The sequence below is a fragment of the Diceros bicornis genome, chromosome 18 (genome assembly GCF_020826845.1).
Source record: "Diceros bicornis minor isolate mBicDic1 chromosome 18, mDicBic1.mat.cur, whole genome shotgun sequence".
Taxonomy (NCBI): Eukaryota; Metazoa; Chordata; class Mammalia; order Perissodactyla; family Rhinocerotidae; genus Diceros; species Diceros bicornis.
Window position 1 is genome coordinate 56,688,065 of NC_080757.1, and position 27,860 is coordinate 56,715,924.

General features: G+C 51.8%; 1 protein-coding gene across 3 annotated transcripts in view; it reads right to left on the minus strand.

Annotated features, from left to right (window-relative positions):
• Positions 1-27,860, minus strand: part of UBE2O (ubiquitin conjugating enzyme E2 O) — a 58,893-nt gene that overhangs the window by 2,461 nt on the left and 28,572 nt on the right. For 2 of the 3 annotated variants that reach the window (XM_058561705.1, XM_058561704.1), the window contains exons 2-16: positions 11,908-11,967; positions 11,681-11,791; positions 9,308-9,405; positions 8,720-8,783; positions 7,856-7,999; positions 7,103-7,212; positions 6,812-6,962; positions 6,079-6,551; positions 5,484-5,638; positions 5,098-5,210; positions 4,872-5,000; positions 4,048-4,137; positions 2,342-3,038; positions 1,925-2,061; positions 62-265 (exon numbers count right to left, since the gene is read on the minus strand). In XM_058561705.1, coding sequence (XP_058417688.1) covers positions 62-265; positions 1,925-2,061; positions 2,342-3,038; positions 4,048-4,137; positions 4,872-5,000; positions 5,098-5,210; positions 5,484-5,638; positions 6,079-6,551; positions 6,812-6,962; positions 7,103-7,212; positions 7,856-7,999; positions 8,720-8,783; positions 9,308-9,405; positions 11,681-11,791; positions 11,908-11,967 — 2,736 coding nt within the window. The remainder of the gene's footprint in view (positions 1-61; positions 266-1,924; positions 2,062-2,341; positions 3,039-4,047; positions 4,138-4,871; positions 5,001-5,097; positions 5,211-5,483; positions 5,639-6,078; positions 6,552-6,811; positions 6,963-7,102; positions 7,213-7,855; positions 8,000-8,719; positions 8,784-9,307; positions 9,406-11,680; positions 11,792-11,907; positions 11,968-27,860) is intronic. The other variant, XM_058561706.1, reaches the window with a different exon arrangement.

Below are 27,860 nucleotides of genomic sequence, written 5' to 3' on the forward strand. Positions count from 1 at the left end.
CCAGACACCCCACCACACTGGCTCTCCCCGCATCCCGACTGGGTGCTGGCACCGTGCTCACCTTTCCAATCCAGGTGCCCAGGAGGCTGACACACACCTTCCCGTTGTCATACAGGTTGGGGTTCAGGCGGCCACTGCACTGGGAGAGGTAGCAAAAGTGGGGGGGCACGGCCGGGTAGATGTTGGGGAGCTGGATATCAAACAGGTAGAGGCCATCCTCATAGGGGGTGCGAGTGGGGCCCTTGATTAGGGCCGAGAAGAGGTCCTACAGGGAGGGAAGGCTGAGGTTGGTGGGGGGCTTCTGCATGTGTTGTCTGGTTTTGCTCTTTTCCAGAGTGCTGTGCAGAGTGAGTGGAGGAGGAGCAGCTCCCTGGGACGCCACCAGGAACAGGGAAGCTAAATGCAAAGATCTCTGTGTAGATCTACTTGGTATCTTTTAACTCCTGGTATAAAAGGAATTTTCCAAACTGGTTTTTATTCTACCAGGTTTTTCCTTCATAAATCATTACTTTTAAGTTGTATTCCTCAAAACACCTGCCCTGACCCCTACTCCAACAAGGCAAGCAACAATTACAACCAATGAGAAGATGAAAGAACATTCCAGGATGGCAAGGCTGCACTTGCTTTTAGAGAACCAGAGGGACAAGGCGATTTGAACTACAGGAGAAAATGCTGGGAGACCACCAAAGAAACTCAGGTCATTAAGTCACTATGGAGACTCTTTCGACATGCGAAATCTGCGAGTGTAGGGAGGTGGGGGGTGGTATCAGCTGCCAGGGCCATGCGCATGGGGGTGAGGGATGAGCTGGGAAAACGGTGAGGGCAAAGTACTAACTGGAATGACAGAATCCTCTCGTGTCTATTCTTACTGGTTGCCACCCTGTGGGCCACAAGATAGTACACAAATTCCTTTTCCCTCTGAGTAAGATTAGGAAAAAAACAGAAAAAAACAAAAAATACCGTTCCCTTCTTCTCTCAGCAGAGCTGAGATGGGTTGGAATTTTCAAAAGAAATTTTACTACAACGCAAGAAAATCCAAAAGAATTATTAAGAACTTTGAGCGGCACTGATAGTCTATGAGCTCCCAGCCCTGCTCTGTGGTTTCTGGCCTGCTGTGGGTCCATCTGAACAGTGCCCCTCTTCGTAGGCCCCTTCCTTCAGGGCTGGGTTAGAGCTGAGGCCTCGGTCACACTCAAATTCAGTGTCTCGCACAGTGCCCGTCAAACAGCAGGGGCCCAGTAAAGGTTTGTTGAATAAATATGGTGGCAGATGGAACGGGCTTGCCCGTTCCTGGAACAAAGAGGCGCTCACACTGCCTCCGGCAGCATGACTCAAATGCTGGGGCAGGCCATGAAGAAGTGGAAAGTGGAGTGACGTGGCCACATGAGGAATACTATTTTGTAGCTAAAAAGGAATGAACTAGATCAATATGAATCAACGTGGGTAGGTCTCAAAAGTCAGCCTGTTGAGTGAAAAAAGCAAATTATATACATGAATACAAAATACTATGTGTTTGTGGCGATGCATGAGAACGTAAAAATATAAAAAAAGGTCATCTGGAAGGAGATCCACGAAACTCCTCAAGTCATAACCTCTGGGTGAGGATTGGTCAAGGCAACTTTAGTTTTTTCTATAATGTTCTAATTTTTCAAAAAGAAGAGCAGACTCAGGTAATAATTATATAATTTAACTAACTTTAAAAAGGAGAAGGAAAGAACGAACCATCTGGTCTAGATACATGTAGGCCTCTTGCTCCTCACCTGACTTAGCCTGTTCCCTGCCCTGTAAGGGGCTGTAGGCGGCCTCTCTCAGATGCCGCTCAGTCCTGAGGGCCAGGAGCCCAAGACTGGCAGCCTCTTGGGCACCAAGCACCCACATAGCATACCTGTACCTGCCCACACCAAGCCCACGCCAGGCTACTTGCCATTCTATCCTCAAAAGTCTTGACCATGATGCCATCGGGCAGCGAGGTAGCCAGCAGTGCCATCTCCTTCCGCACTGTGCTGAAGAACTTCTTGGCTTCTGGGGGCTGGAACTCAATTTTCTTAAAAGAGTGATTTGCTAGAGAGGGAAGAGAATGGTCAATCCCTAATGGCAAGACCCTGGGAGCTCTATCTGGAAACACAGCTGCCACCCTTGGGAAGCTTGGCCTGGAGGGAGGAGCTGCTGGGTGCGCTCCCCGGACGGATGAATAAGCCCATGTTTCCCACCCACCTCTCCTGGCACCAGGTCCAGTGACCATACCAGGGAAATAGTTTTCTCCCGCCAGGTGGTAGCTGGGGGCTGGGAGTGGGTAGCCACTTGGCCTCCAGATCTGTTAACACAAACAGGGCTAACTCACAGGGCGCAAACTCTAGCACCGAGAAGACCTCGCCCTTGGCGCTGGTGAAGGTGACTCCGGGCTTGCCGCCACACTGCTGGCAGAGCACCGGGGTCTCACTGGGCCACTCTGCCTTCACAGGTGACTGCCCCTCGGGCTTGTCCTCCTTGCGCTCTGTGTCCGGCATTGCTTCCATCTTCTCCTCCTCTGCAATGGCCACATTGTCCAGGGTCTTCTTGAGGTTTTCCTGCAGCTTCTTGATGTCATCCAGAAACTTCTTTTCCCGAGTTGGTTTCTCAGGCTCCACTGTGGGTGAGGTGGGTGAGCCCGTCAGAAGCTGCTCCACAGTCATGTTCTTGAGGCTCTCCAGGATCTTGATGGCCTCTTTCAACTCCCGGAAGCTCTTCGGGGGCCCGTCCTTGCCGGCCTTCTCCATCAGCCCAGCCACAGGGGCGGCCATAGCCACAGCCCCCTGAATGGCAGCCGTGGCAGCCTCTTCACTGATCACCACTCCCTTGTCCTCCTCAGGGGCCACCGGCTGCTCAGTGGGTGGGATGGCGGGCTCTTCTATCTTGGGGTGCTCGTCCTCCACTAGCCCATTGTCTGTCTCCCAGCTGTCACTGTCGTCCTCCCACTCATCCGAGGATGCCCCACTTGTGCTGCCTTCTACCGAGTCGTAGTCTGACTCCTCGATCTCAGACTCAATGTTGTATAAGTGCTGGGGACAGACAGACGCAGGCAACTCAGAGGAGCTCTGCCAGGCTCTGGGGACCCCGACCCTCAGAGCTGATGGTGACTGGGCGCACCAAGGCCTCGGCAGCCCCACTCCCCCCTTCCTCTTTCCTGCTCTGGACTCTACAGTTGGACTACTCTGTGCTAGGTGTTCCCTAGGTCTCTGAGAGGTGCCTTCACCCATCACCTCCAGCAGGACCCGAAGCCCCAGCCATCAGCCTGTCCCAGCCTCCCCTCCCCGTGTGCACTTAGTCAGGTCAGCATTTGCCCTTGGGGGCAAACCAGCCCCACCTCCAGAAGACTCAGGTCAGTGGCCTTTGTGGGGCTGCATTGGGAGCTGGGAACATGCGGGGAGGGGGAAGTTCGGGAGAGCTGGCCTGTGTCACATCCTGTTCCCACGTCCCTGCAATGGTTGCCTAGACAAGGGGGTGAGCCACTCCCTCCCCCATCCTGTGAAGGTACCAGGAAAGGGGAACTGGGGTGAGCAGATAGGCTTAAACAAGGGGGCAAAAGAATGGTACCAAGAACAGCCTTGCTGCTCAGAACCCACCAGTTGGGGCTGGGATGGGGGCCAGCTCATCTCCTTTCTCTTCCTGATCTGTGCAAGTTTTCCTAGAAATGTTGGTGGGAGAGGCTCTCTCCTCCAGGAAGTAACCTGAGTTTTCTTAGCACAGTGAGATGGGGATCCAGGAAAATCCAAGAAGCTTGTGAAAATCTACACGTACCTGGCAACCTGAGGAGCCTGCCAGGTGGGGCGAGACTACGGATCAGCTGTGGGCTAACTCTGTTCTCGGGACTCCTTCACCCCAGGGCCTTGTGTGCCCTTCCTCTTAAGCTTTCCCCAAGACCCTAATACCCAAAAGAAGACTCCCTCGCCAGGAAGATCTGAGAGTTCGTCTTCCTGTTTCTTGAGCAGGAGCAGGAGACAGGCCATGGCTCCCAGACCAGCTGCCATAGTTGCAAGCCGAGTGCTTTGGGTCTTGGCAGGCTCTTACCTGGGGCAGGATAATGGTCTTTGAGTTGTCAGCCCACACCACCTCCACCTTGCTGCTGACGTCCACACGGGCCACCTGGCCCACTGATGGCTGCAGGGCAAATGGGACAGGGTCAAGGGTACAGCACTCCAGGAGGGGCAAGAGCCAGACAACCTCCAAAAGGGAGCTGCAGCAGTGGGTGGTGAGGGCGAGGCTGTGAGGATGGAGGGATGTGGGTGTGGCCAGAGCCCACGGCCAGCAACTCAAGTTAGGACCCTCTTGTTCAAATAGTTCCAACAAGCAGTGTCCACTGAGCTTCCACCTCTTCCCCTGGCAGTTGAGAACATAAGCTTACACTCACTCCCTTCCTACCTACAGCACTCTGGTGCCTCCTGGCTTCCTGACATTCCCAGGATGGGAGTCCTGCCTCAGGACTTTCGTTCCTACTATTCCTCTGCCTGGAATCTGCCTGACCCCACCCACCCACCTGTTCTCCAAGGCCCAGCTCAGACGCCACCTTCCCGAGCCTCTCCTACAGCACTCGACATTATGCTCATGGCACTTAGGACAAGGAGCTAGGCTTCCCTAATGAATGGAACCAGCGGGGCTCAGGGAGCAGCTACGCAGTGACCTCTGATCCTGGCAGGCAGGTGAGTCCTTGCGTGGGTGGTCAGGTTGAGTGGCAGCTCCACTGCGGGCTCTGCCAGGGAAGGAGCTTAAGGCGGAGACAGGGAGCCCAGAAAACCTGCAGGTCTTATCTCCTGGAGCCACCTGGTGGCATCACCAGGGACTGCAGCTGCTGCATGGGATGGGGAGCAACCAAGGAAACTTGAACTTGGAGGTACCTCGTCCTCCTTGTGAGGACCTCCATCCTCAGTATTGCCAATGCGGATGACGATGTCGGTCGTGCGGAAGCGAAAGTCAGGGTGGTCAGCAATGTCGTAGACGCTCACATCTTCCTCTTCTCCAATCAGCTGGGGCATAAGATGGGTTGTCAGGAGCCGACGGGGCCCCATACCCAGCCCACCAGAGCCAACCCTGAAGGCAGAAGCGAGGGCTGCACACGCTCACCTCCACGTCGTCCCCACTTGGCCGCAGCTTGAACCACTTCACCATGCAGGTGCGACCCACATGGTCCCCAGATTGCACCACACCGTAGACAGCGGGGTCTGGACAGCTCTGGACTAGGGAACCAGAGGAGGGAACACAACTAGCTAGGGAGCCCTGGTGGTGCCACCTGCCACCCACCCACCCATTACATCTCAATCACAGCAAGGCATAGAACACAGATGTTCCCTGGCTATGTTAGTAGAGGTCAGAAAAGGCTCCCCTAGTCCGCAAAACAGCAAGTCACCTTCAAGAGGGGAGTCTCCACCCTGACCCTGAGACCTCTGGCCCATTATCTCCAAGCCCTGCCTGGGCCCTCAGCAGGGACGGCCTTCTGGAGCTGGCACTACCTCGCTTATCCACCACGAAGTCTCCAGGGCAGAACTCATTGTTGTCTAGGTGGTGCACGGGGAAGAGGTCGTTGGAGCGGATGTTGCACTCCACAGAGCCGTCCTGCCACATCACGTCTGCTGAGGTCATCGTGGTCACCACCTCCACTGCCACCCTGCAGGAGGTACCAGTGAGCCAGGCCACACAAAACCCTTCCCAGAGGAAAGGGCAAGTACTCTTTCTACTCCTCCCTCTCTGTGGGCTTGGTAGCCTGAAACTCTCAATCTCAGGCAAGATGGAAGAAAAACAGGTGAGTGGATGCTCACCTGCAGTTCCCATGCCCTGCGACCTCCTCTGAGAAGGGCCCCGTTTGGCACAGCTCAAGTGAATGTGGGTCCAGAGGCCAGACTTGGGGCCAATGCAACCATCCCACTCTCCACCTCACTCCCAGATCTCTCCTTGACACCCAGGCCAACCCTAGGCACCTATGCCATCTTGGCAGGGCACCCCTGAGCCTTTATAGGGCTTGCAGACCATGTGTACACATCCGTGTGCGTGTGAATGGTCTCAGGCTAGACACTCAGCTGGGAAGGAGAGGGTGCCCTCTGGGTTTACCTGTCCCCCGGCTTGAAGTCACGAGTGATTTTATTCTTCTTCCGCTTGTGTTTTCGCTTTAAGTTCTTGATAGACAAGGGGATGCTCTTTTTGCGACTTGCACCGCTGCCGCTTTGGGAGGAGGTGGTGGAGCTGGCAGAGGAGGTCACCGAGCTGGTGTCATCCGTGTCATCGGCGGCCTCATCATCTGCATCCTGCTCTGCCGAGTGCAGCCTGTCGTCTCCGCCTTCCTTCAGCAGGAAGGGGGGCAGCTGCTCACCCAGTTCTTGGGCTTCCTCTGGGCCCTCGTCCTGCATCTCCACCGGGCTGGCGGACCCATCAGGCGTCTCCTCAGGGCTGGCAGACCCTGCTTCACTCTTGGCTCTGGCCCCTCCTTTCTTGCCTGGGTCCTCCATGGAATGGTCCCTGGAGCACTGTGTGTCCGGGGAGCAAGACATGATCCTCACAACCTGCTTCTTCAATAGGCGCTTCACCTGTGAGGGCAGAGCAGGGAGGGCGGGAGCTGTGGAGCAGCAGGACTGACATGGCTCCGCGCTGGGTGTGTGGGACACCCAGGCAGGCCTGACCCCAGGCAGCTTGGTCTGAGGGGGGATAGCTATACACACCTAAGTGGCCTGCAAGAGTCATCAGGGCTGCCCCCCAAGGCCTAAAGCACAGACTGTCCTTCTTGGCTGTGGAAATGGCTCAAGGCCAGTTCCTCAAACGCCCGCCAACCCCAACCCCAAGGACATACCTTCTTGGCCATAGAGCCCTCCCCCTGGGCGCAGTGTTTTTCTGGACATTCACAGGCAATCTTGGCCGGCTCTACCTTGGCTGGAAAGACATACAGACAGCGCTCCCCAAGCTGCCGCTGAGCATGGTCAAAGCATCCGAGACGCTTCACCCTGGGAGGGGAAGGGAGGAGAAGCGGGGGCTGGGCCAGCAGTGTTCTTGGCCCTCCAGGCACCTGTGACTTTGGGCCAGAGACCTGCTCAGGGCATGCCCCTGGGGTTGTTGGAGTGGGCGGCACGCTAGAGCTACTCACCTGCCTAGGTTTTCCTGGGTGATGACAGAGGGCGGGGGGCTGACGCTGTCCGTGCCCCCTGGACAGAAACTCTTGGTAATCCATGTGACTTTCAGCTCCACAACCTGCACCTGGAGTTGGTGGGTGGGACAGGGCCATGGTCAGCAGGTTTTAACGGCTCTCACTTTAAGCAGCTGCCCAGAGCTCACCTGACCTCCAGAGCAGGAAAGCAGGTCTTCACAGTGTAGCACCAAGTATGATACCCTCAGAGCAGGCCCCACCCGTAACTACAGCCCCACCCCAGGATCACCACCAGTTAGAGCCCAGTGGACCTGCCACTTGCCACTCTTCCACCTTGCTTAACCCAGGTCGGTCAGGCCGGGAGACATCCTCCTATTGGTCATTCCACGACCACAGCCTGCGTTCTTTTTATCCTCAAAGCCCTCTCAGATCAAAACTGGACTGTGGTTACCCGGGAAGTGGGGGTGGGGGGTGGGGGGTGGGCACAAGGGGTGAAGGGAGTCATATATGGGGTGAAGGACAAACAAAAATGTACAACCCAAAATCTCACAATGTTAGAAACCATTAAAATATCAATAAAAATGTAAAAAAAAAAAAAAAAAAAAAAAAAAAGCCCTCTCAGATCAACAGGGCCCAGACGCTGAGTAGCAGGGCTTAGCCTTCAGAGCAGGCAAGGAAGACGTGTGCAGAAGCTCAGCTCCAGTTGGAGGTCAAGGACTCTGACCCCACCCCTCATTCATCCACAGCCCCTACCTCCTCCACCACCACTCGGAACTTGCTCTTGGTGCTAAGCACAGGCTTGACTCCCGAGAGCCACTGGACGCTGGAGAAGATCTTGGCGGGGCCAATGAGCACCTGGCCTGGGTAGAAGCCGTAGGAATCATCAAAAAACAGACCCTGCAGGATTTGGGGCCAGAGGAAAGTTCTTGTGAGCAATGCCTCCTCAGGGAAGGTGCTCTCTGTACCTGCCCCCACTCCTCCCCTGGCCCCTGCTCACCCAATACCTGCACTCCCCCACAGGCTAAAACAAACTCTAAGGCTCCAGAGCAGCACCTCTCAAATCTAAGGTGCCTATAAATCACCCAAGGATCTTCTCAAAATGCACACTTGACTCACTTTTGTTTCTAACAAGCTCTCAGGCCATGTGAATGTTGTTGGTCGAGGGGGTGACACTTGGAGGATTAAAGCTCTAGAGGGTAGGGGTCCCCAAACTTGATCATACACACACTCCCTGAAGGATACCTGTTTACAAATTGTGTCATATACTACTGTTCTAAAATATCAGATTGTAGTAAAATACTACACATACTCGAAAACAGAAAAATGGAGATTTTTAAAAGAATGAGCTGAAAAATTAACAAAATGCAAAGAAAAGTTCTAATACTTTCTGCCCACACCCAAACTTTTAGACCTTTTGGTACACATCCACCCCTTTTCTAGGAAAACACTTTGCCTAGAAGCAGCACTTAGCCCGGGACAGCTACAAGCTCTCTGCTGAGAAGTCTTCCTTCCTGTGCAGTCCAGAGGGCTAAGAAGCATGAGATTGGTGGCCGCCCTGAGGCCCGCCCCCCAGAAGCCTCCCCCACCAAGAAGCCCGCCTGGGTGGAGCAAACAAACCGAGTCGCTGACGTGTGGGCAGACATCATAGAGCTTGGCACCATCTTCTGTGTTCATGGAGCACCTGAAACAGTGAACAGGGGCTTGGTCTCCACCAGAGCACAGTGACTGAGTCTCAGGGGAGGCATGGCAGCCAGGACACAGTATGGTGCTGATCAATATCAAAAAGAGTTATCCAGAGGTGTCAAATGTCAGCATGCCTTAAAATGGCAAAATTCATGCTCTTTCCACAGCTCAGCCTCTGTACTGGTACAAGTGACTCTCCTAAAATGAACAAGACCCTGACCCCATATCTGAGGGCTAACCATCACTAAAGTGTCTAAAATAAAACATCAGCCCCAGCAGATATTCTAAAAGATAATGCCTCTCTCCCCAAGCCAAGAGGGAGCAAAGAGCAGAAACTGAGTGAGAGAATTAGGCCAGAGCAATAAGGAGACCAGCCCAGGGTCAGGCCCCAAATGCCTGCAGCACCTGCCATGGCTCTCGATGAAACCCATCATCACAGGCCCATGAGCAAACACCCTTCTCCCCTCCTTTCAGCAGGTTGCTGCTGCTGAGTGGACGGCTCCTCTGTGGCGAGACATGTACCTGGCACCGTTGGACAGCTTCAGGATGATCTGGTTCTTCAAGTCATAGACTTTCCCCAGCCAGCAGTCATAGGCAATGTAGTCCCCATACATGAAGGGCTGCAGATCAAGGGGACGGGGGTGTGAGAGATGGCAGATGACACTGGTGTCCGGGGCATCAATTCCTCTTTGCCCCACTGAGACAGAGGAAGAAGGATCTAGATAGCTTATTGCCTGGACCAGTCGGCTACTGGACCTAAATAACTGCTACAATAGGCTTTCTCCCCAAGTTCTAAGTTGCATCCCAACTCCCCTTCCCAGTGAGGAGGAGGAGGTGGTGGGGGGCTGCCTGGTGGTGATGGAGAGTCATGCAGGGGCCTGACAGCATCCAAAGACACAGGACTCTTGGGTGGGAGCGGGCTGTGGAGGTGGCAGGTGGAGGTTGGTTACATGGATAAATAAGTAAAGTGTTTTAAGTAAATAAATAAATATACTGAGGCTATCAAGGGCCAAGTTTCTCACTGTTGGGGAAGGTACTCACTAATATATAACGGGGAAGAAGAGGAAGAATCTGGGGTGTTGAAATGGAATTAGAGGTATCAGGATGAACTCATACATTTTAATGTATACATAGAATAGGTACTGACAAACTTAGATGTGTGTATGTCTAAATGTGTAACATACAGTCATGAGCTGCAAAATGATGTTTCGGTCAATGACAGACCGCATATACAATGGTGGTCCCATAAGATTAGTACCCTATAGCCTAAGTGTGTAGTGGGCTATACCATCTAAGTTTGTGTTAGTACACTCTATGATGTTCACCCAACAACAAAATCGCCTAACGATGCATTTCTCAGAATGTATCCCTGTTGTTAAGCGATGTATGACTGTACGTGCATTTCCTAGTGCTGTCCTGAAAGGGACTGGTAGCAATTAGTATACCTAGCACGCATTCAGATCTTGGTTTTTAAAATATCATTCTCCTCTGAGAGGAACTAAGCCTCCTTGGAGAAACAGCTGATTCCAAGGCTAGATCAGAACAAAACACAAGGTGGAAAGTTAAGAAGGTGCTAAAAAAAAAAAAAAATGATGGGGACATGTCCAAAGGACACAGATGCCAGCTTGAAGGGGTGCCTATTGGCCAAATCTGGGATACCGGAAGCAATAAAACAAATAATGGTAGTAATGGATTACAACCAACTGAATAAAACAGGAATCTCTGAGTCCATACTGATATAAAAAAATGAATAAATAAATCAATGGGGCAGAAGGTAAAGCTCTTCCACACAGTAGAATGCCAACTACTAAAAATGAGGAGAGAACAATGGAGTCATAAAATCACCATTTAGTGACCATCAGAGTGCTGGGCTGGTTCAGGTGGGAATTGTTAATGGAGACTAAGGCTGGTGGATTGGGGTTTGACAAGCAACAGGTTATTAACACAATCCCAGAATATCTCCCCACAACAGATAATCAAAAGGGGTAAATGGTGACTTGATGGTGGAGGGGCACAGCAGACACCCACACAACCAGGGATCAAGGTGAGCATTCCCTTGGTGCAGCCACTGGAGGCTATGGGTCAGGAACGAGCTCAGTGGCACTTATGGGGCAGTCCTGCCAAGAATGCAGGGCCTGAGGCTGATCAAGAGGCAACGTCTGAGAGCTCCAAACTCAGAGTCATCCAACGGAATGTATGAGGATATGGAAGACAAAACAAGACTGAACAACTGTTCCAGACTGCAGGAATCAGAGAGCCGACAACTAAATGCAAAGTGTGTTTCTGAATGGAATCCTAGATCAGAAAGGGAAAAAGGATATTGTTGGGACAACTGAATGGGGTCTGTGGATGGGACAGTAATCTATCAGTGCTGATTTCCTAAACTGGGGGCTGACTGGTGGTTACAGGACAGTGTTTTTGTTTTGGGGCAATACACATTGTGGTATTTAGCGGTCATGGGGCATCATATTTGTAGCTTGCTCTCAAATGTTTCAGCAAAAAAGACTATAGAGAGAGAAGGAGATGTGGAGAAGGAGGGAGGAAAGGTGATGGAGCAAATGGGTGAAATGTCAACAGCTGAGGAACCTGGATGATGCAGGGGACATAGGAACTTACAACTTTTCGGTAAGTTTGAAATCATTTAAAAAATAAATTATTGAAAAGAAATTTATTAAAAAAAAAGTGTTAGAGGAGAAAGGAAATGACACCTGAGATCTATGTTGGAGATGTCAGGACGCGTCTGACCTCATGTCTATTTGGCTTACTCATAGGAAGAGACAATCAGCTTACAAGGGAGTGAGCTGACCTGGAAGGCGCAGCACTTGCGTGCCATGGAGAGGACCGGAGAGCAGAGAGAAGAAAATCAGAAGAGGGCTGGCAGGTGGGGAGGCTCACCCAGATGTGCTGGAGGTCCTTGCTGTTGACAGGATAGATGATACAGTTGGTGCCGATGAGCTTGACGGCGCAGTCGATGCTGACGTCTATCACAGTGCCACACTGACTGTCCTGGGGAGGAGAAGGCATCCAGGCCCGTGTAGGCGCACAGTGCCAGCCACCACGGGAGACCCGGCCCAGACAATCCCTAGGCAACCCCCCACCAGGGGTGGGAACGCAGGACTCACAGTGGATCGCATGTGCCGGACCACATCCCGGGGCACCACGGAGCGATCCTCTAGTTTTAGCTGTAAAAGAAAACACAGATGTGAGAGGATGGCCTTTGAAGTCACTACAGAATACATTTTTCTTCCAACTTCTTCGTGGAGTGTAACATACATACAGCTAAGTGCACAAGTCCTAAACGTTGAGCTCAATTTTTGCAAACTGTACACACCCCCTAACAGCACCCAGATTAAGAGACAGAACTCCAGGTACTACCTCCCCCACCGAAGGCAAACATTACGTTTACTGGAGGTAATTCTGATCATACTGAAAAGTGTAGCTAAATGACAGATCACACGAGGCTTCATTTATTTTATTTTTTTTTAATTTTTATTTATTTTTTTCCCCCAAAGCCCCAGTAGATAGTTGTATGTCATAGCTACACGTCCTTCTAGCTGCTGTATGTGGGACTCGGCCTCAGCATGGCCAGAAAAGCAGTGTGTTGGTGCGCGCCCGGAATCCGAACCCGGGCCACCAGCAGCGGAGCACGCGCACTTAACCGCTAAGCCACGGGGCCGGCCCATAAATTAAAGATTTAACGGGCCGTTCCACAGAGAGCAAAACATTTTGCTATAAGTGAAATCCTTTTTCTACCTTCTGCAGGTGCCTGCCTTCCGACCCTGTTGGTGAGTGCTGAGTACAGAGTAGGGTGGAGGCGGAGCATGACACCGGGCTATGTGGGTCACCCTGAAGCCCGCTATCACCTGACACCACCTTCTAATCTGGGCTATCCTTCCTGACCACCTGCAGCCTGTTCCTTATCTACTGCGCTGCGGAGGACTGCGGGCTGCTGAGTAACTCTCAGGACAGCCGGCTTTTGGAGCCTGGCCAGCTGCATAGCTAGCACCTGACCCATCCCTCCATGAACACCTAGCAGCAGCCGCCTCTGAGAGGACAGCCAGGGCCTCATGAGAGCCGCCCCATCCCTCTGCCGGGCACTGGATCCCCCTCAAACAGCCCAGCCAGGAGATGGTTCTCCACCTGGCCAGGGTGTCTTTGCTGGTTCCCCAAACCTGGGGCTGCTCCTCTGAGTTCTTCACTGAGTCATGGTAACGGGTGCTCTCTGTGACTGCCCACCTCCAAGACCCCAAACCACAGGGATGGAAGAGATCTTCTTTCAAACACCACCACCCAACTGAAGACTCCTCAAGCTCACTCTCCCTACTCCAAGCCCTGGGGCATGGAAAGGTGACCTCTATGGAAGGAGAACTGAAACATGGAAAGAGGAAGACACTGGCTCAAGGTCACCGAAATTTTAGCAATGATGACTAAAACAAACTCTGCTATCAGCAGGCTGTGACTTACAAAAAAGTAAATGGGGAAGCAAGGGGCACTCCCCCCATCAACAAGCAATGGAGATTTTCCTACAGGGAACGTAAACCATGACCCAGACAAGAGAGAGCCCAGGTGTTAACTAGGCACTTACGTGTGGCAGCCCTGAAACGTGAGGCACATCGCTCACGTCCACATGTATGAAACGGGGTGACAGCAGCCATCTCCAAGTGGTTGAGGGGATTAATAAGGCAATGAAAGCACAGACGGTCACAGGGCACCTGGCACACAGTAAGAGCTCAGCAAACACCAGCTGTGATCACCCCACCTGACTCCGTTGTCCCCTGGGGCATAGGCTGAAGACGCTGAGCTCAGGCTCTTCTTCCCTCCGCTCAGAGATCCCAGCAGGCTTAGAGGGGCCATGTGGAGCCCTGTAAGGCTGTGCTGGGGTGATGGTGCCACTTTTCTAACTCAAACAACTTCCTATCCTGTAACCCTCTGTGCCCAAATCATGGTATTGAAAATACCATGTCCCCACCCTATCGCAAACCTCTGCTCCCATTTTAGACTTCAAAAAGCCACAATTGCAGGTCTTGACAAGTTGCCATAGAAACCAGAAGTTGCAGTGATGGGAAATCCAATGAGAGAGGTACCGCGCTATGTGGAGCGGGAGGGGATGTCATCTTTGGTGTGAGCTGCAGCAGCCGGCACAGGCTGCCTCACCTGCTCAGGGATCCCTGAGAAGAGACCCAAATGGAGTCTGCAGATATGTTCCGACCTCGGCATTTGTGTTGGTCCCTGAGAGAGCTGCCAGGAAATGAAGGGAGTGGCATAGGCGCAGACTCTAAATCAGTGCAGTCGTTGGTGGGACACTGCACAGCCTCACTGCACCCTGGCCGTGGGACACTGCCTGCGGGCTTAGGGGAAACTGAGGCTCCTGCTCTGACAGGCTGAAGCAGGAACAACACAGCTAGTAAAAGCTGGCATGACTCAAGGCCAAAGGCAGGTTTTCTCCTTCTTCTCTTTGCAGAACCTCTGCCGAGGCCTGCAGGGCAGGCAGTTCCCAGTGTCCTGGAGAAAGGGAGCCTGGTTAGCTAACGCTGTCCTCTGGATGTGGCTCTCCTGACCTGCGCTGGGCCTTTTGCCAGAGTATGACTCCACTCCACCGTGAAGCTCGGTCTCCAGGCTCCTCTAATCTTCCATGACAAGGGCTTCTCCCAAGCCCTGACAATGCTGGGAGCAGAGTAGGAGGGGCAGGGAGAAGAAAGGGGTGCAGTGGCCACTATTCTGGCTATATTCCCGTCCCTTGAGAATTCCAGAAAATGAGAAAAAGGTGCCTGAAAGGGCTTAGGACAACTTGCAAGGCTCTCCATTCTCTTTACAACTTTCTCTCCCAATTCCCTATGTCCCACCCACACTGGGCACTGCCTTTCTCCAAAAGCCGGTGCTCTCCCATCTATCTGTGTGCCTCTCCATTGAATAGTTCCTTCCAATGTCCTCCTTTCCTCTCCTTGCTCCCGTCACAGGCTACCTGCATCAATGCTTTCAGTATCCCCATTTTGGCAGGAACCTCGGTGCTCCTGGGGGTTCAGGAGCTCTGGAGTCCTCTGCCTTGCAGTAACAGCACAACCGGCGTTTACCACGTTCCACGCAGTTTTCTAGGCACTTAATGTATTTAAACCTATGAAATCCTCCACGACTCTAGGAAGTCTACTATTATTGTCATTCCCGTTTTACAGATAAGTAAACTGAGAGAGAAAAATAAGTAACTTGTTCACGGTCACACAGCTCCCAAGTGGTGAAGCTGGGACCTGAACTCAGGCAGTCTGGCTCCAGGGTCCATTCTCTTAGTCACATAAAAAGCTCACCCCTCCCCAGAGCTGCAGAGATAAGAACAGAGTAAAACATCTTTCTGGCCGAGCCACACATTCTAAAAAACAGTGATTCTTCTCCTGGTTATAAAAGCAATAAATGCTGTATTCACTTCTGGGGCATGTGGAAGGCAGCTGTTGTGGCCTCTGACTGCGGATGTTGTCAGGGCCCTGAATGCCTACCAAGGCCTCCAGGTGGGAGAAGCCATGGGGTCTCAGCAGTTTGCCCTCTTCTTATCCCACTCTAAAAGATCAAGGACCCTTATCACCGGCATCAGACACCACGAGAGGCTAACACTAGAGGGCAGCGTGTCTGCTCTCTGAAAACACCAGATTCTAGAGCAAAACTAAGCCATAAAACATAACCATGTTTTCTGTTAGGTGCACCCTAAAAGTAGTTTAAAAAAAATTGTTACTAGGGTGGGATCTGAGGTGGTGGATGGATAGATTTCCACTGTCATCATAGGCTCTGAAATTCTGAACCCCTGAGGTGGTGAACTATTAACATTTCTTGAGGGAGAGATGTAGCTATCAGAAGTTTCTGAACAGAAAAAAAGAAAAGAGAGATAACACATAAAAATGTTAGTGTCTCTGAGTGAGGAGGCCTCCAGGTGGTTTTTAAAAATGAAGATGCATCACTTTGGACACTTCTGTGACATGACTGCAGGCACGTGCCTGGTGGAACCCGAGAACCGACAGCCTTTGCTCTCACTGCTTCTCTGGAAACAAGAGCCTCAAACACCATATCTGCCCTCCATAGAGAGGGATTCTGGCACTTGCTCTGGGAGAGGAGAGCCAGGCTTTATGGAGGAGTTCACTCATCTGAGCAATGATGACTGAGCACCTTCCCCGTGCCAGGCGCTGGGGAGACAAGTCCCTGCTCTCGCAAAGCTTACATTCTAGTGCCGTGGAGGAGACAGACATGCACACACACAGGTCAGGTGGTGCTAAGTGCCATACAGAAAAACAAGGCAATACAGAGTATGCGTGTGAGAGAGACTGGTAACGGGAGGGGAGCATGAATGAGTTATTTTAAGTGGGTGGTCAGAAAAGGCCACTCTAAGGTGACATTTGACCAGAGATCTGAGTGCAACAAGGGAGTGAGCTTTCCAAACAGACAGAAGAGCTGCCATAAAGACCTTGGGTGGAGTGTGCTTCGAGCGTTCGATGACCAACAGAGAGGCCAGTAGGGCTGCGGCAAAGCAAGCTCCCAAGAGAGTAGAAGGAGACGAGGCTGGCTTGTTGAGGCCTTAGAGACAGAACCACAGGAAGGACTTGAGATTGCATCCTGAGTGAGATGGAAGCCCCAGCAGGGCTCTGAGCAGAGGGCATGCGTGACAGTAATGTTAAAAGGATCATCTGGCTGTTGGCAGAGAACATGCTGTAGAGAGGGGTAGGGAGACCAGTTAGCCTAGTGGTTCTCAACTGGGGGCAACTTTGCCCCCTGGAAGACATTTGGACCGCCTGGGACATTTTTGGTTGTCACAACTGGGGGAAGGGGCTTCTAGTATATAGTAGGTAGAGGCCAGGGATGCTGCTAAACATCCGACAATGCACAGGACAGCCTCCCACGACAAAGACTGATCTGGCCCAAAGTATCAGCAGTGGTGAGGCTGAGAAGCCCTGAGGCTGTACCCAGGATGGTGTGCTGAGGTCAGAGCAGTGAAAGGATCACCCTCCAGATACAAGAAAGGTAGAGCTAATGAGGTGCTTCAAGTCAGAAAGCAATACAATTCAAGAGAAGGTGTGGACGGCAATCATGGGGAGAAGGCAACATGGCAGGGAGGCTGAGGACCTCCATCCCACCCCTATTTGAGCTCCAAGGAGCTCTGCCCTGGCCAGGAGGACCACTCTCCTCCCCTTGCCCCCCACTGCCCAAGGTGCGCACTGCTCCCCTGAGCTGCAGTCTTGAGGCCCACCGCTGACAACACAGCAGGAACAACAAGCTGGTCCATGACTCTTGGTTTAGACCCTCACTGCTCTTGACTGACCTGGAGGAACCCACATTCACTGTATAAAAATGTTCCAAGGACAGAAAAGGCAAACTGAGGCTGATCAATAGGTTGAAAATACAAGGAAGCTGATACAAGAAGCTACTTTCAGGTGGATTTGAACGTCACATACCACGTAGGACTGGGCGGCCCTAAGGGCTAGTCTGATCAGTGGAGGCCAAGCTCTTGCCCTAGGGGAAAAAGGCAGCTTCATGCCTGGTCACCAGCACCAGCATCCAGAAGGCTAATGGGACTTCTGGTACGAAAGGGGAAGCTGCAGGAAGTCCAGCAAAAGGCAAAGGAGGGGCCTTAAAGGTGCCTAAGCATTATGTCAAGGCTGGAAGCCACCAACCCACCACTGTCATCTCCTGTCAAACTCTGGGGAGGGTGAAAACATAGAGGAGGAGATGTGGGTGTTCTCCTTCAGTCCCACAAGAAGAAAACCAACCCAGTCTTTTCTGGGGGTTAGTGATGTCATCAATACCAGATCTTCAACTGACAACTGGGAGTAGCTTCAAACACAAAAGGTCCAGCATCATGCCAAGTACCCACTGGGGCTTAATAAACAGTCTTGGATCGCAAGGACAAGCTGACTGCCAGCCCCAAGCTGTGCCCCTGATGAGTGAGGGGAAAACCAGGGACAGCTTGCAGTGGGCCCTGGGTTGAGTTTGTATTCAGAATGAGGCTTTACCTTCACTGGACTGAGCCAGGCCCGAGACCTCCGGAAGCCTCACAGTGCTCAGCGAAGAAAACAGAATCTTTCTTTGGAAAAGAAAAAGAAGCCACCCTGCTGCTTTGCCTGGTGAGCGGAGGGGAGGGGAGAGAGGAGTGGCCCAGCAGACACACATAGGAATTAGGCTGTTTACCTAGGCCAGGACTCAAAGAACAATTCCTGAAAGAAATATGAGGTCAGACCAATACTGGAAATTTCTAAAGGCTTGCTACTTCCTAAAGAATATCAACAATCTGAGAGACACCATCTCTCCCACACCCCATACAGCTTGAGCTGAGTGTGAGTCTTAGACACAGTGGAAAAGGGTAAAACAGGTCAATGGAGCTTCTAATTGCGTTGGGGACCCCAGGGCCTCCTAACCAGGCCCTCTCACCCTCTCAGCTGAGGTCATAGACATTGAAGAAGGCCCTTCTAGTTCTTCTGATGTTGTCCCTGAGCTTGAAGGGCCTAGCCACGCTGCCTGTGGGTCTACTCCTCTGTGAGATCCCACCTCACTGTGGTGGAGCAGCCCAGCTCTACTACAGTACAAGATGGAGTAGGGCTCAGGGGGCATGCTGTGAGTGCACATATAGATGCTTTGCTGGCTGACAAGCCCAGCTCAGTTTTGGGGGGTGGGAATAAAGGAAACCATTCAGTAGGATCTTTGCTAAAACCTAGGATTGAGATCAATGAAATTTTTTTTTAGTGATCCCTACAGATTCAAGGCTAGACAAGAATACAAATGTAAAATGATGTACACAGTCTTTAAAGAATTTACAAAGATCTGGCATAGAGATGGGTGGGGAGGGGGAAGGGCAGGCCTAGCGACATTAATCCCCTCCCTACAATGCAAATGCAACTTGGAAGCCAGAGAAGCTACTTATGCCAGATTGCAAAGTTTATCGCACAGTATGGAATTCTGAAAAAGTTTTGGAAATCCTAGAATGGAATGCTCCCTAGAGCAGTGTTTTCAAATTGTGGGTCGTGACCCATTAGTGGGTTATAAAATCAATTTAGTGGGTCATGGCCAATGTTGGGGTGGCAAGGAGAAAATGTCTGAGTGCATCACACACGGGAAGGCTAGGTAGTTTTGAGAAAACTGTTCCAGTTGCATATATAATGTATGGGTGTCCTGGGTCACAATATAAAATGGATATTTTATGATGGGTCACTTTCAAGAAGTTTGAGAGCCCCCACCCTACCTGTCTGCCCAGTGCCCGTGCCCGGCTCTGCTGGTTCTCTCTGGCTAGGGTTTCCGCCCGTTACATCAAGGGGAGAGAGACATCTCTTCTCATCAGAAGCTGGTCTGGAGCCAAAAAACAAGCAAACAAACAAAAAACCCAAGATCTATACATTTACACACAGACACTGTGGGAGTGGGGAACTTTTAACCCTTTCTGACGTTATTTAAAATGTCAGTACATCGGCTTTCAGAACAGTGAAACTGGGAGTGGCAGGAGTTGGCACTGACTGTGGGTTGGAGCTGGGCTCCTCTTCCAGCTTCTTCCTAAGCCCGAGTTTCCAGCTCAGTCTAGATTTGGGGAATATGACTGGTCAGTGATTCTAGCGTATGCCAGTGTAAGGACTTTCTCAGAGCAGTTGACCATCACGTGGCTGAGCCCCTGAAAACCCAGCAAACAGCAAGCTGCCCACCTGAGGACAGAGGTTTTACCAGCAAAACACAAATGGCTAGAGGGCCTCACATGCTTGGGGAGGAGAGGGAGGACAGCTGGAAATGGGTGGGCAGTGTGGAAGAAAAGACAAGCGCTGGTGCCCCTAACTAGAAAATTCTGTCAATCACATGCTACAGAAACCATTAACAGAAGCTATGCTAAAACCAAACACTGAGGCCAATCAATTCAATCGTTTTTGAGTGTTTTCTATAGATTCAGAGTAAGATAAGAATACAAATATATAGGAATGTGCCTTGGCTTTAAAGATCTTACATTTAGATGGGGGAGACAAAATTAGAATACCTGGAAACATTTATACACAAGTCAACACACTGTTGAGTGGGTAGAGGGACAAAGATTCTAGTTTCTAGATGGCAGGTGGGGGAAAGAGGGCAGGACCAGGCTACATGGGAACGGCCCATCAGAGATGCAGACAACGGACACCCTCCTACCCCACTTCAGATGAGAATTGGCCAGGCCTAGGTACTTTCAACCCTCAGGGGCAGCCCCTCCCTGTTCCCAGGGACTCCTCTCTCAGAGTGCACACCGCAGACCAGAAGCCTGCAACCAGGGCTGGGCAATGCAGCATGACTGCAACACTGCCTGGAAACTGCAGCTGCAGCCTGCTAGCTTGCTGAAATGGCTTGGAGGCGCAGCCTGCCCGAGGGCACAGAGAAAGGGGACCAAGTCCAACTGCCTGCTAAGTGAGGGGGAAGGACCAGGAGCTGCGCCTGGCAGTAGGCCAGCTGGAGCCTGGGCAGCAAAGCTGAGTCTCACCAGATGCTGTGGTGTTTGGGATGCAGCAAGAGCAGGCATAGAGAAAGAACCCAGCCCTGCACTCCATGTCTTGGCCCCAGGCTTGTCAACCTGGCTTACAAAGGACAAAACGGCCCAGGACTCCTGGGTTTGAAGGGGGGGGACAAACAGGAAGCTTTAGGAGGAGGCCTCTATCCTCAAGAAATATGATTAAAAGGTAGAAAAGTAAGGAGGATGATTTCACGTTCTGTTCTTGCGGCTGGGCTGCTGGGCATCCTTGAGAGTAAGCAGGGAGCAGGCCAACTGTCCAGGCACAGGGAGAGCTCATGGCCTCAACACTGCCTTCCAGACCCCCACCCCTACAGGTCTTATGTCAGGTGAGTTCACACCACAACGATCCAGGGCAGTACTCACATCAACAGACCTTTACTGAGCCTGTGCTGTGCAGAGAGGAACCCTGCATGCTCTGATTCTTCCAACCCTCACAAGCCTCATGTGGGAGGCACCATTACCATTGCTCTCACCCCACAGAGGAGGCCGGAGCCTTGGAGAGGTAAGTGACCTGCCCAAGGCCACCCTGGCGCCAGAACTCCAGAGCCTTGGCTTTGCTAGCTTATCCTTCCGCATTTGGCCTGTGTGGCCTTCCAGCACGAACCTTGCTACCCCTGGACCATTTAGAGCCATGCTGACACTCAAAGTGTGGACCCTAACCAGCAGCCCCAGCATCTTCCGGAAGCTCATGGAAAACGCAGACTCGCAGGCCCCATCCCAGCTCTGCTGCCTTGGAATCCACACGTTAACAAGGTCTCCAGGTGACCCGTGTGCACAGAACCTCGTCCTCACACAACAGTGGCTCTTAGAGAAGGCATCATGATGGAGGGCCCTGCCCCAGGCTCACTGCTCAATCACACCCTGAGGATGGTATTTTGAAAATAGGCATCCTAAAAAAGTTTCTAAAGTGATTTTGATACAAATCCCCAAATCCCGGCTATTTGAACTGGCATTTTAAAGGCAGCAAGGGAAGAAGAGAAATAGCTAAAAGGGACTATATCCGAGTCCAATGGGGCAGGCCAGGCTCATTTTCAACTACAAGGGACCTCATGTGGAGGAAATGCAACCTCCCTGAACCTGTACCAATCTCTGCTTGTTTCTCAAACACCTGCGGTTACTATTTGAAGGCAGATGAAGTGAACACCCATCCTGGGGTACTGGGCATCACTCAGCATCACCAACTGGCCTGGCGACTCTGACAGAAGGAATGGCTCCTGGGGCTGATGCCATCTCTTGGTTTGATCATTAAGTCTTAAAACCCTCGACTGCCCACCCCTCCACTGCCATTTCTCCCGAAGGTCACCCACAGCAACTCATCTCAGGATGAGATGGCTCATTGAGCCAGGACTGAAATACAAAGGAAAAAGCAGAATCACTGAGCCTGGGAGGAAGAATCCCTCCAATCCTACAGCCGCAGTGAGACGAGGCTGCAGCCCACCTCAGAGAGCAGCACACAGCCCAGTGGCATGAGAAGCAGGTCCTGCAGAGGCCACAGCGTTGCCACTCCTCAGCTATGTGAGCTGAGGAAGCCCTGTCACCTCCTTGGGTGTCAGACGCCTCACCTGGGACAGGCAGCCTCCGGGCCTTTTCCAGTGCCAAAGCTGGCTCCCTGCACCATCTCCAGGGGCCCTGGTTTCTACCTGCCCAGCACCTGGCCCTGCCGAGGGGCCACAGGGGCAGTCTGTTTGGACTGTGCATCCCTACAGACCCCCCAAGCAGGCTGGCTTAAAGGAAACGATGTCCCTGGTCTGCATGGCCTGAGAAAGCCCCGTGACAGGAGCACCAGGGCACAGCCTGAACCAAGCCCGACAGTTTCTCTCCCGAGGAACTTACAGCTCAGCTGTAGAAAACACACACATGAGATTAACATTCACAAAGACTGAAACAAGATACAAAAATGAACATACGAGTGCATCTTGATTTAGATGCCATTACTAAAAAGTCTTTTATAAAATGAAGGAATTTTAGGTATACCAGGCGAGCAATTTCAAGAAAAGTCACAGGAAATCTTACAGTATGCAAATAATCACCCTCCTATTTATAAGGTCAAAATTCTCCCCCCCTTTCTAATGAGTACAGACACACCCACTCACGGTGATGAGGAGGTACGACCCAGAGTGAATCAGAGCATGGGAGAGGGTGCTCTGAGCGGGGTCTGTAGGGGCTATCACTAACGTATCTCGGCAGAGAGTGCTACCCAGGGCTCTAGAATGCAGGAGGAAACTGCACGGGCAAAGGGGGTCCATCAGGCAGGCTACCTCAGGCCCGGGTGAGAGTGGAGGGCGGGAAGGAAGAGGAAGGCGTGCCTGAGTGCATCACAGACCTCATTCAATCCCCACAGCCACCTGAGGCGGAAGGGCTTCTCCCCATTTCGGACAGGAGCGGTGCAAGGGGCAGTCACAGAGCTGGGAAACACTGAAGTGAGCCTCTCCCCCAGTCCCACTCCTGGGAGGGCAGCCTTGCCACCCCACATTGCTCCACGGTGAACAGACACCAGCACGTGAGACACAGGACCCTGGCCTCCTGATGATCTTTTCTGTACAATTAAGCATGAAACCTTCTTCCTTCCTCTGGGCTCCCCCAGGTCCCATGTAGGAAGGACTTCTCAGCCAGACCTCACATTATCACAAACCTGAAGGAGGACACCACTTCTAGACACCAGGCCTTAAAACTAGCAACTACAAGGTGGCATTTTGGCTGACCACACACTATTGGGCTGGCCTTTGAAGGGCAACTGGTGAAAACCAACAAATGGCCCCGTAAAATGGGGGTGGAGGAAGTCTAGATATTTAATTCAGCAATGTTGAAATAGCAAAAGATTATGAAGAAAAACGGAGGCAGCCTCAACAAGTCCCTTGGGGAGAAGCCTAGGCTTTAAGGCAGCTATTTACCAGACTCCTCAGAGCTCTTTAAAAATATAGATTCTTGATTTTTTTACCCTAAACCTACTGCATGAATCTCTGCGTAAAGCCAGAAATCTATTTCTTTTTTTTTTTTATAATTTTATTTATTCCCCCCCCCCAAAGCCCCAGTAGATAGTTGTATGTCATAGTTGCACATCCTTCTAGTTGCTGTATGTGGGACGCGGCCTCAGCATGGCTGGAGGAGCGGTGCGCTGGTGTGCGCCCGGGATCCGAACCCGGGCCACCAGCAGTGGAGCGCGTGCACTTAACCGCTAAGCCACGGGGCCGGCCCCAGAAATGTATTTCTTAACATTTCCTGGGTGAGCCCAATAATGCGCAGGCACTAAGCCCTCAAAACGACGGCCCAACTTTGACTGACCTCCACTCAGGTGGTCCAGACCCTGGTCTAAGCCAGTGCACTGACAGATGTCAAGAACAAAGCCCCAGGCTCTGGCACAGCTTTTAGCACGCACCCCCACTGACCAAGGGACCTGACCCAGGCCAGCTGCTACAGGCGGCAAAGTGCAGATTCCACCAGCACGCATCCTTGGACACCTGGGGGAGACGGTTTTGCCGCCTTCAAGACTTCCAGGCAGGAAGGCAGCTCCTGGGCCTGCGCTGTGGCCATGAGAACATGATTTTTAGAGCTGGGCTACTGGACTGGAACAAGCCAGTGCATAAAACGTGGTTCTCCCCACATGTAAGAACTCCAAGTCTGAGAAAGAACCGCCCTGGCAGGCAGGATGTGTCACTGCCTGGTCCAAATCCTCCAAGATGCCCACCAGGACCTCAGCTTACAGATGTTCCCGCTCCCCTTTCTTCACCTTCCCCACTGTGAACCCACAGAAAAAATGACATAATCTGCAAAATGATGTAATCCTTGGTCAACAAAGAGCTGAGGTCTCATTCCCGCAGTGGCTCGTGATATCGAGTCTTCCCTCCACTTAGAACATCTGCAGTTCCTTCAGTCCACGCTCCCAAATACTGAGAATCAGCTGCTAATCAATAGCCACACTCTCTGCAAAATGCATCTTACCTTCTGAAGCAGACTCAGACTGAAAGGGATTCACTCAGCACTGCTGTTTTTAAAAATGCAAATATGGTAGGAAAAGGCAGTAAAAATAACACCAGAGTCCTGACCCAAGGTTGATCTTTCCTCAGGGGCCAAGTTCTCAATGATGTAGGGGTGGAGTGCAGGGGGAGCAGGGTGGCTGATCTTCCGTGGAGCTGTGTTTGTATCACACCTGTTAGCTCCCATCGGAAAAGACCGTACAGACTCCCCCACACCACTCTACGGACACAGAGCTGAGCCATAGGGAATCCACATCAGAGGGGCGGGCAGGTTTCACGATCCTCCCCGGAACGACTATGTCAGAACAATGTTGGTTCTCTACTTTCCTCAATGCCAAAACTACATCTTTCCAAGACAAACTGGGGTGGGTGCTGCAAACATTTACCAAGCAGGAGCTTGGTAAAGGCACAGGAAGCCAAGGAGGAAGAGATATAACACTCCTGGGTTCTAAAGCAAGCTGGGGTCTTGTATCACTCAGTGATGATCCTGACAGCCAGATGGTCCCAAACTGCTGACAGCCTTCCAAATTGGCCGGATCCACACATGGATGTCATGGCCAGAGAGCCCCACAGACAGGCTGACCTGTCAGTAAACCCCTGTCGGGGGGTCAGTAAACACGGCCTCGCCACTCCCCAGCGCCAACCCTGACAGTCACATCTTCCTCTCCTCAGCCCCCCACTGTCACTAGAATTAGGTCAGGGCAGAATCAGGTAGCCTGCCTTGTGAGCAAAGATTTCTAACAAAATTAAGCACAAATATTTAGCAGCCCGCTTCTGGGCTGAGTTTGTGATAACTGGCACGGCCAGGAAAGTGGAAAGGACTCACCACCACCCACTGGAAAAAGAGGAGACGAGGAAATACCTATTGGTACTGTAGACTTATCTCCAACAGGCTCTTCGGTCCTCTAAGAGGAAATGGGAAATAATTTCCCTTGATCCCTGGGCCCTAGGAGCTGGCCAACAGGTTGCTGGATTGGAAGGCTGAAGAAGAACCAGAAGGTAACACCAGATTGGCATCTGAAGAATCCTTCCCATCTCCAGTAGGTTGTATCCAGATATTCTCAAGGACTACCAATCCTAAGTGGAGGATGACGGCGACAGATGAAGACGTCTCAAGGGCTCTGCTACGGTCCTTCCTTTAAGGGCCAACCAAGCCACACAAGGGTGAAGGCAGGCCTGCGGCAATGGTTTTGAAATCTGTCTATGTGTAATAAGCCACGGGAAGCACCAGGACATGTGTGGCACGTGGTAAGTAATGAAAAATGTTAGTTCTCTTGCCTCCCATACTCCTCCACCTCCTTAATGCTGTCCCAACTACTTCAGAGTTTACTTCCTCATCAGTAGTTTGAACTGTCCTGAAACAGCAGATGATGTACAGAAGCTGTTAAATGAACTACACAGGGAGAGAGTGTGACACAAGGCGCCTAACACTAACCTGGCTTTTCTCAGGCCTGAGCTCCAGTCCTGTCTCTCCTCTATGAGGGGCTTGGCAGGCACAGATCTGCCAAAACATGCTCCCAATGTTTTGCTTACTTTGACACTTACTATAAGCTGCCCACTTGATGAGACTGTAGAACATCCATCCATCCATTCATTCACTCATTCAACAAACTAAACACCTACTAGGATGCCAGATGCTGTGCCTACCGCTAATGAAACATCAGGAAACGAGAGACTCAGCTGCGCAGAGCCAAGAGATGGGTGGGGAGGGCGGGTAGTTCACGAGCCACCATTGATTGACGAGCGCCAGCCTAGGGGGAGTATGAGCTGCCACAGGAACAGTCATGGCTTTTACATTTGCCCCAGACAGCTGCACCCAAATCTTTGCTCAGATGTGTCACCTCCTCAGAAAGGCCTTCTCTGACCACCCCATCCAGAATTACCCCTCCTCATTCAGTATCCCCCTCCCCCATTTTATTTTTCTCACAGCACTTCCCATTCCCTGCATCTGTTACCGTCTGCCCCATCAGAATGTGGACCCCACGAGAACAGGCACTGCTCCCACCGTGTCCCCAGCAGACAGCCTAGAACACAGAAGGTGGTAAAATACATACTGCATGAAAGAGTGCAGTGAGGAGTCGCTAGAGAGATGTTGGAAGAGCCATAGGAATGGGAACAAGTGTCAAGAAATGAATGGTCAGCAATGCCCATGCTGCTAAGAGATCCAGGGCCACGGAGACCTGAGCTCAGAGGTCCCAGGGGGTGGTGTAGGCAGAAGCCTTCCTGGAGGGCGCTGGAAAAACATTGGAGGGTGGCAGCTCCCTCAGGAATTATGACTGAAAGGAGGAAAAAAGGAGGAGGTAGGTGAAGGGGACGTGGGCTGAGGAAGGGCCTCTTTTTAAGACATTAAAAATAGGGTCAGGCTGGAAGCTGCTAAGGGAGAGCTGGAGGATCCAGGTCTGAGAGGTAACCCACAGAGGAGCCTACAGCACAGTGTCTATGAAGGAACCAGATCCCAGGCACCTCCATACCGAGGATCTCAGTTCAGAAACCCCACTACCGCTAGAAGGTCAGGTTTCCCAAACAGCAAGCCCAGAATCCATTACCCAAGTGACCTCCACCGCCTTCTCTTGGCAGCAGGCAGCACTGAAGGGCTTCTGCTTCTGCTCCCACCTGCACCTTGCTTTAGCTTCAAATGTTTGTGAGCAACCAGCTCCCAGCAAGACTCTCTGTTGGCAGCCACCTCTTTATATATATGAGCTGTCCCCCAAACAGGCCACGAGCTGCTCAAGGGCAGGGGTCCCATTACACCTCTTTATCTCTGGTGGCTGGCACAGTGCTTGCATATGGTAGGCACACAAGTATTTGCACACTACCTGTGGTCATTATCCTGGCCCAACGGCTCAGCTCCCAAACCCCACCACCAGCAGCCTCTTGGTCTAACATGACAGTTCTGATGGGTGTCCACAGGCACAGGGATTGTGCATGGTGGTGTTCAGGGTTCACAGGCTGGTACCTTTTCCAGGGTCTTGGAGGGTGGGATTGAGATCAACCGGCAGGCTAGAGCATGGGGGGACACCCGCCCTTCCTTGCTCATTGTCACCCTGATGTTACTTCCTTCATTGTGAGCTTTAACACAGAGCTTTAAGACTAGTCTTACACGATAGTGGCTTTTATGAAATTGGGTCTTTTTTGGAAGCAGTGGGAAGAGAGGCAAGGAAAAAGAGCCTCATGGGGGCCTCTGTGTGTGTGTGTCTGTGTGCGTGTGTGGTGAAGAAACCCATTGACTACAAAGACCTTTCCTGATTCTCAGAAGAGTTATATAAAAAATTGGGTAATAAGAAAAATGGGAGGGGGGATTACCAGTAGCTTCAAAACACAAATGTTAGCACCCTTAAAAAAAAAACTTGACGGGGGCCGGCCCGGTGGCGCAAGCGGTTAAGTGCGCGCACTCCGCTGCGGCGGCCCGGGGTTCGCTGGTTCGGATCCCGGGCGCGCACCGACGCACTGCTTGGCAAGCCATGCTGTGGCGGCGTCCCATATAAAGTGGAGGAAGATGGGCACAGATGTTAGCCCAGGGCCGTCTTCCTCAGCAAAAAAAGAGGAGGATTGGCGGATGTTAGCACAGGGCTGATCTCCTCACAAAAAAAAAAAAAAAAAAAAAAAAAAACTTGAC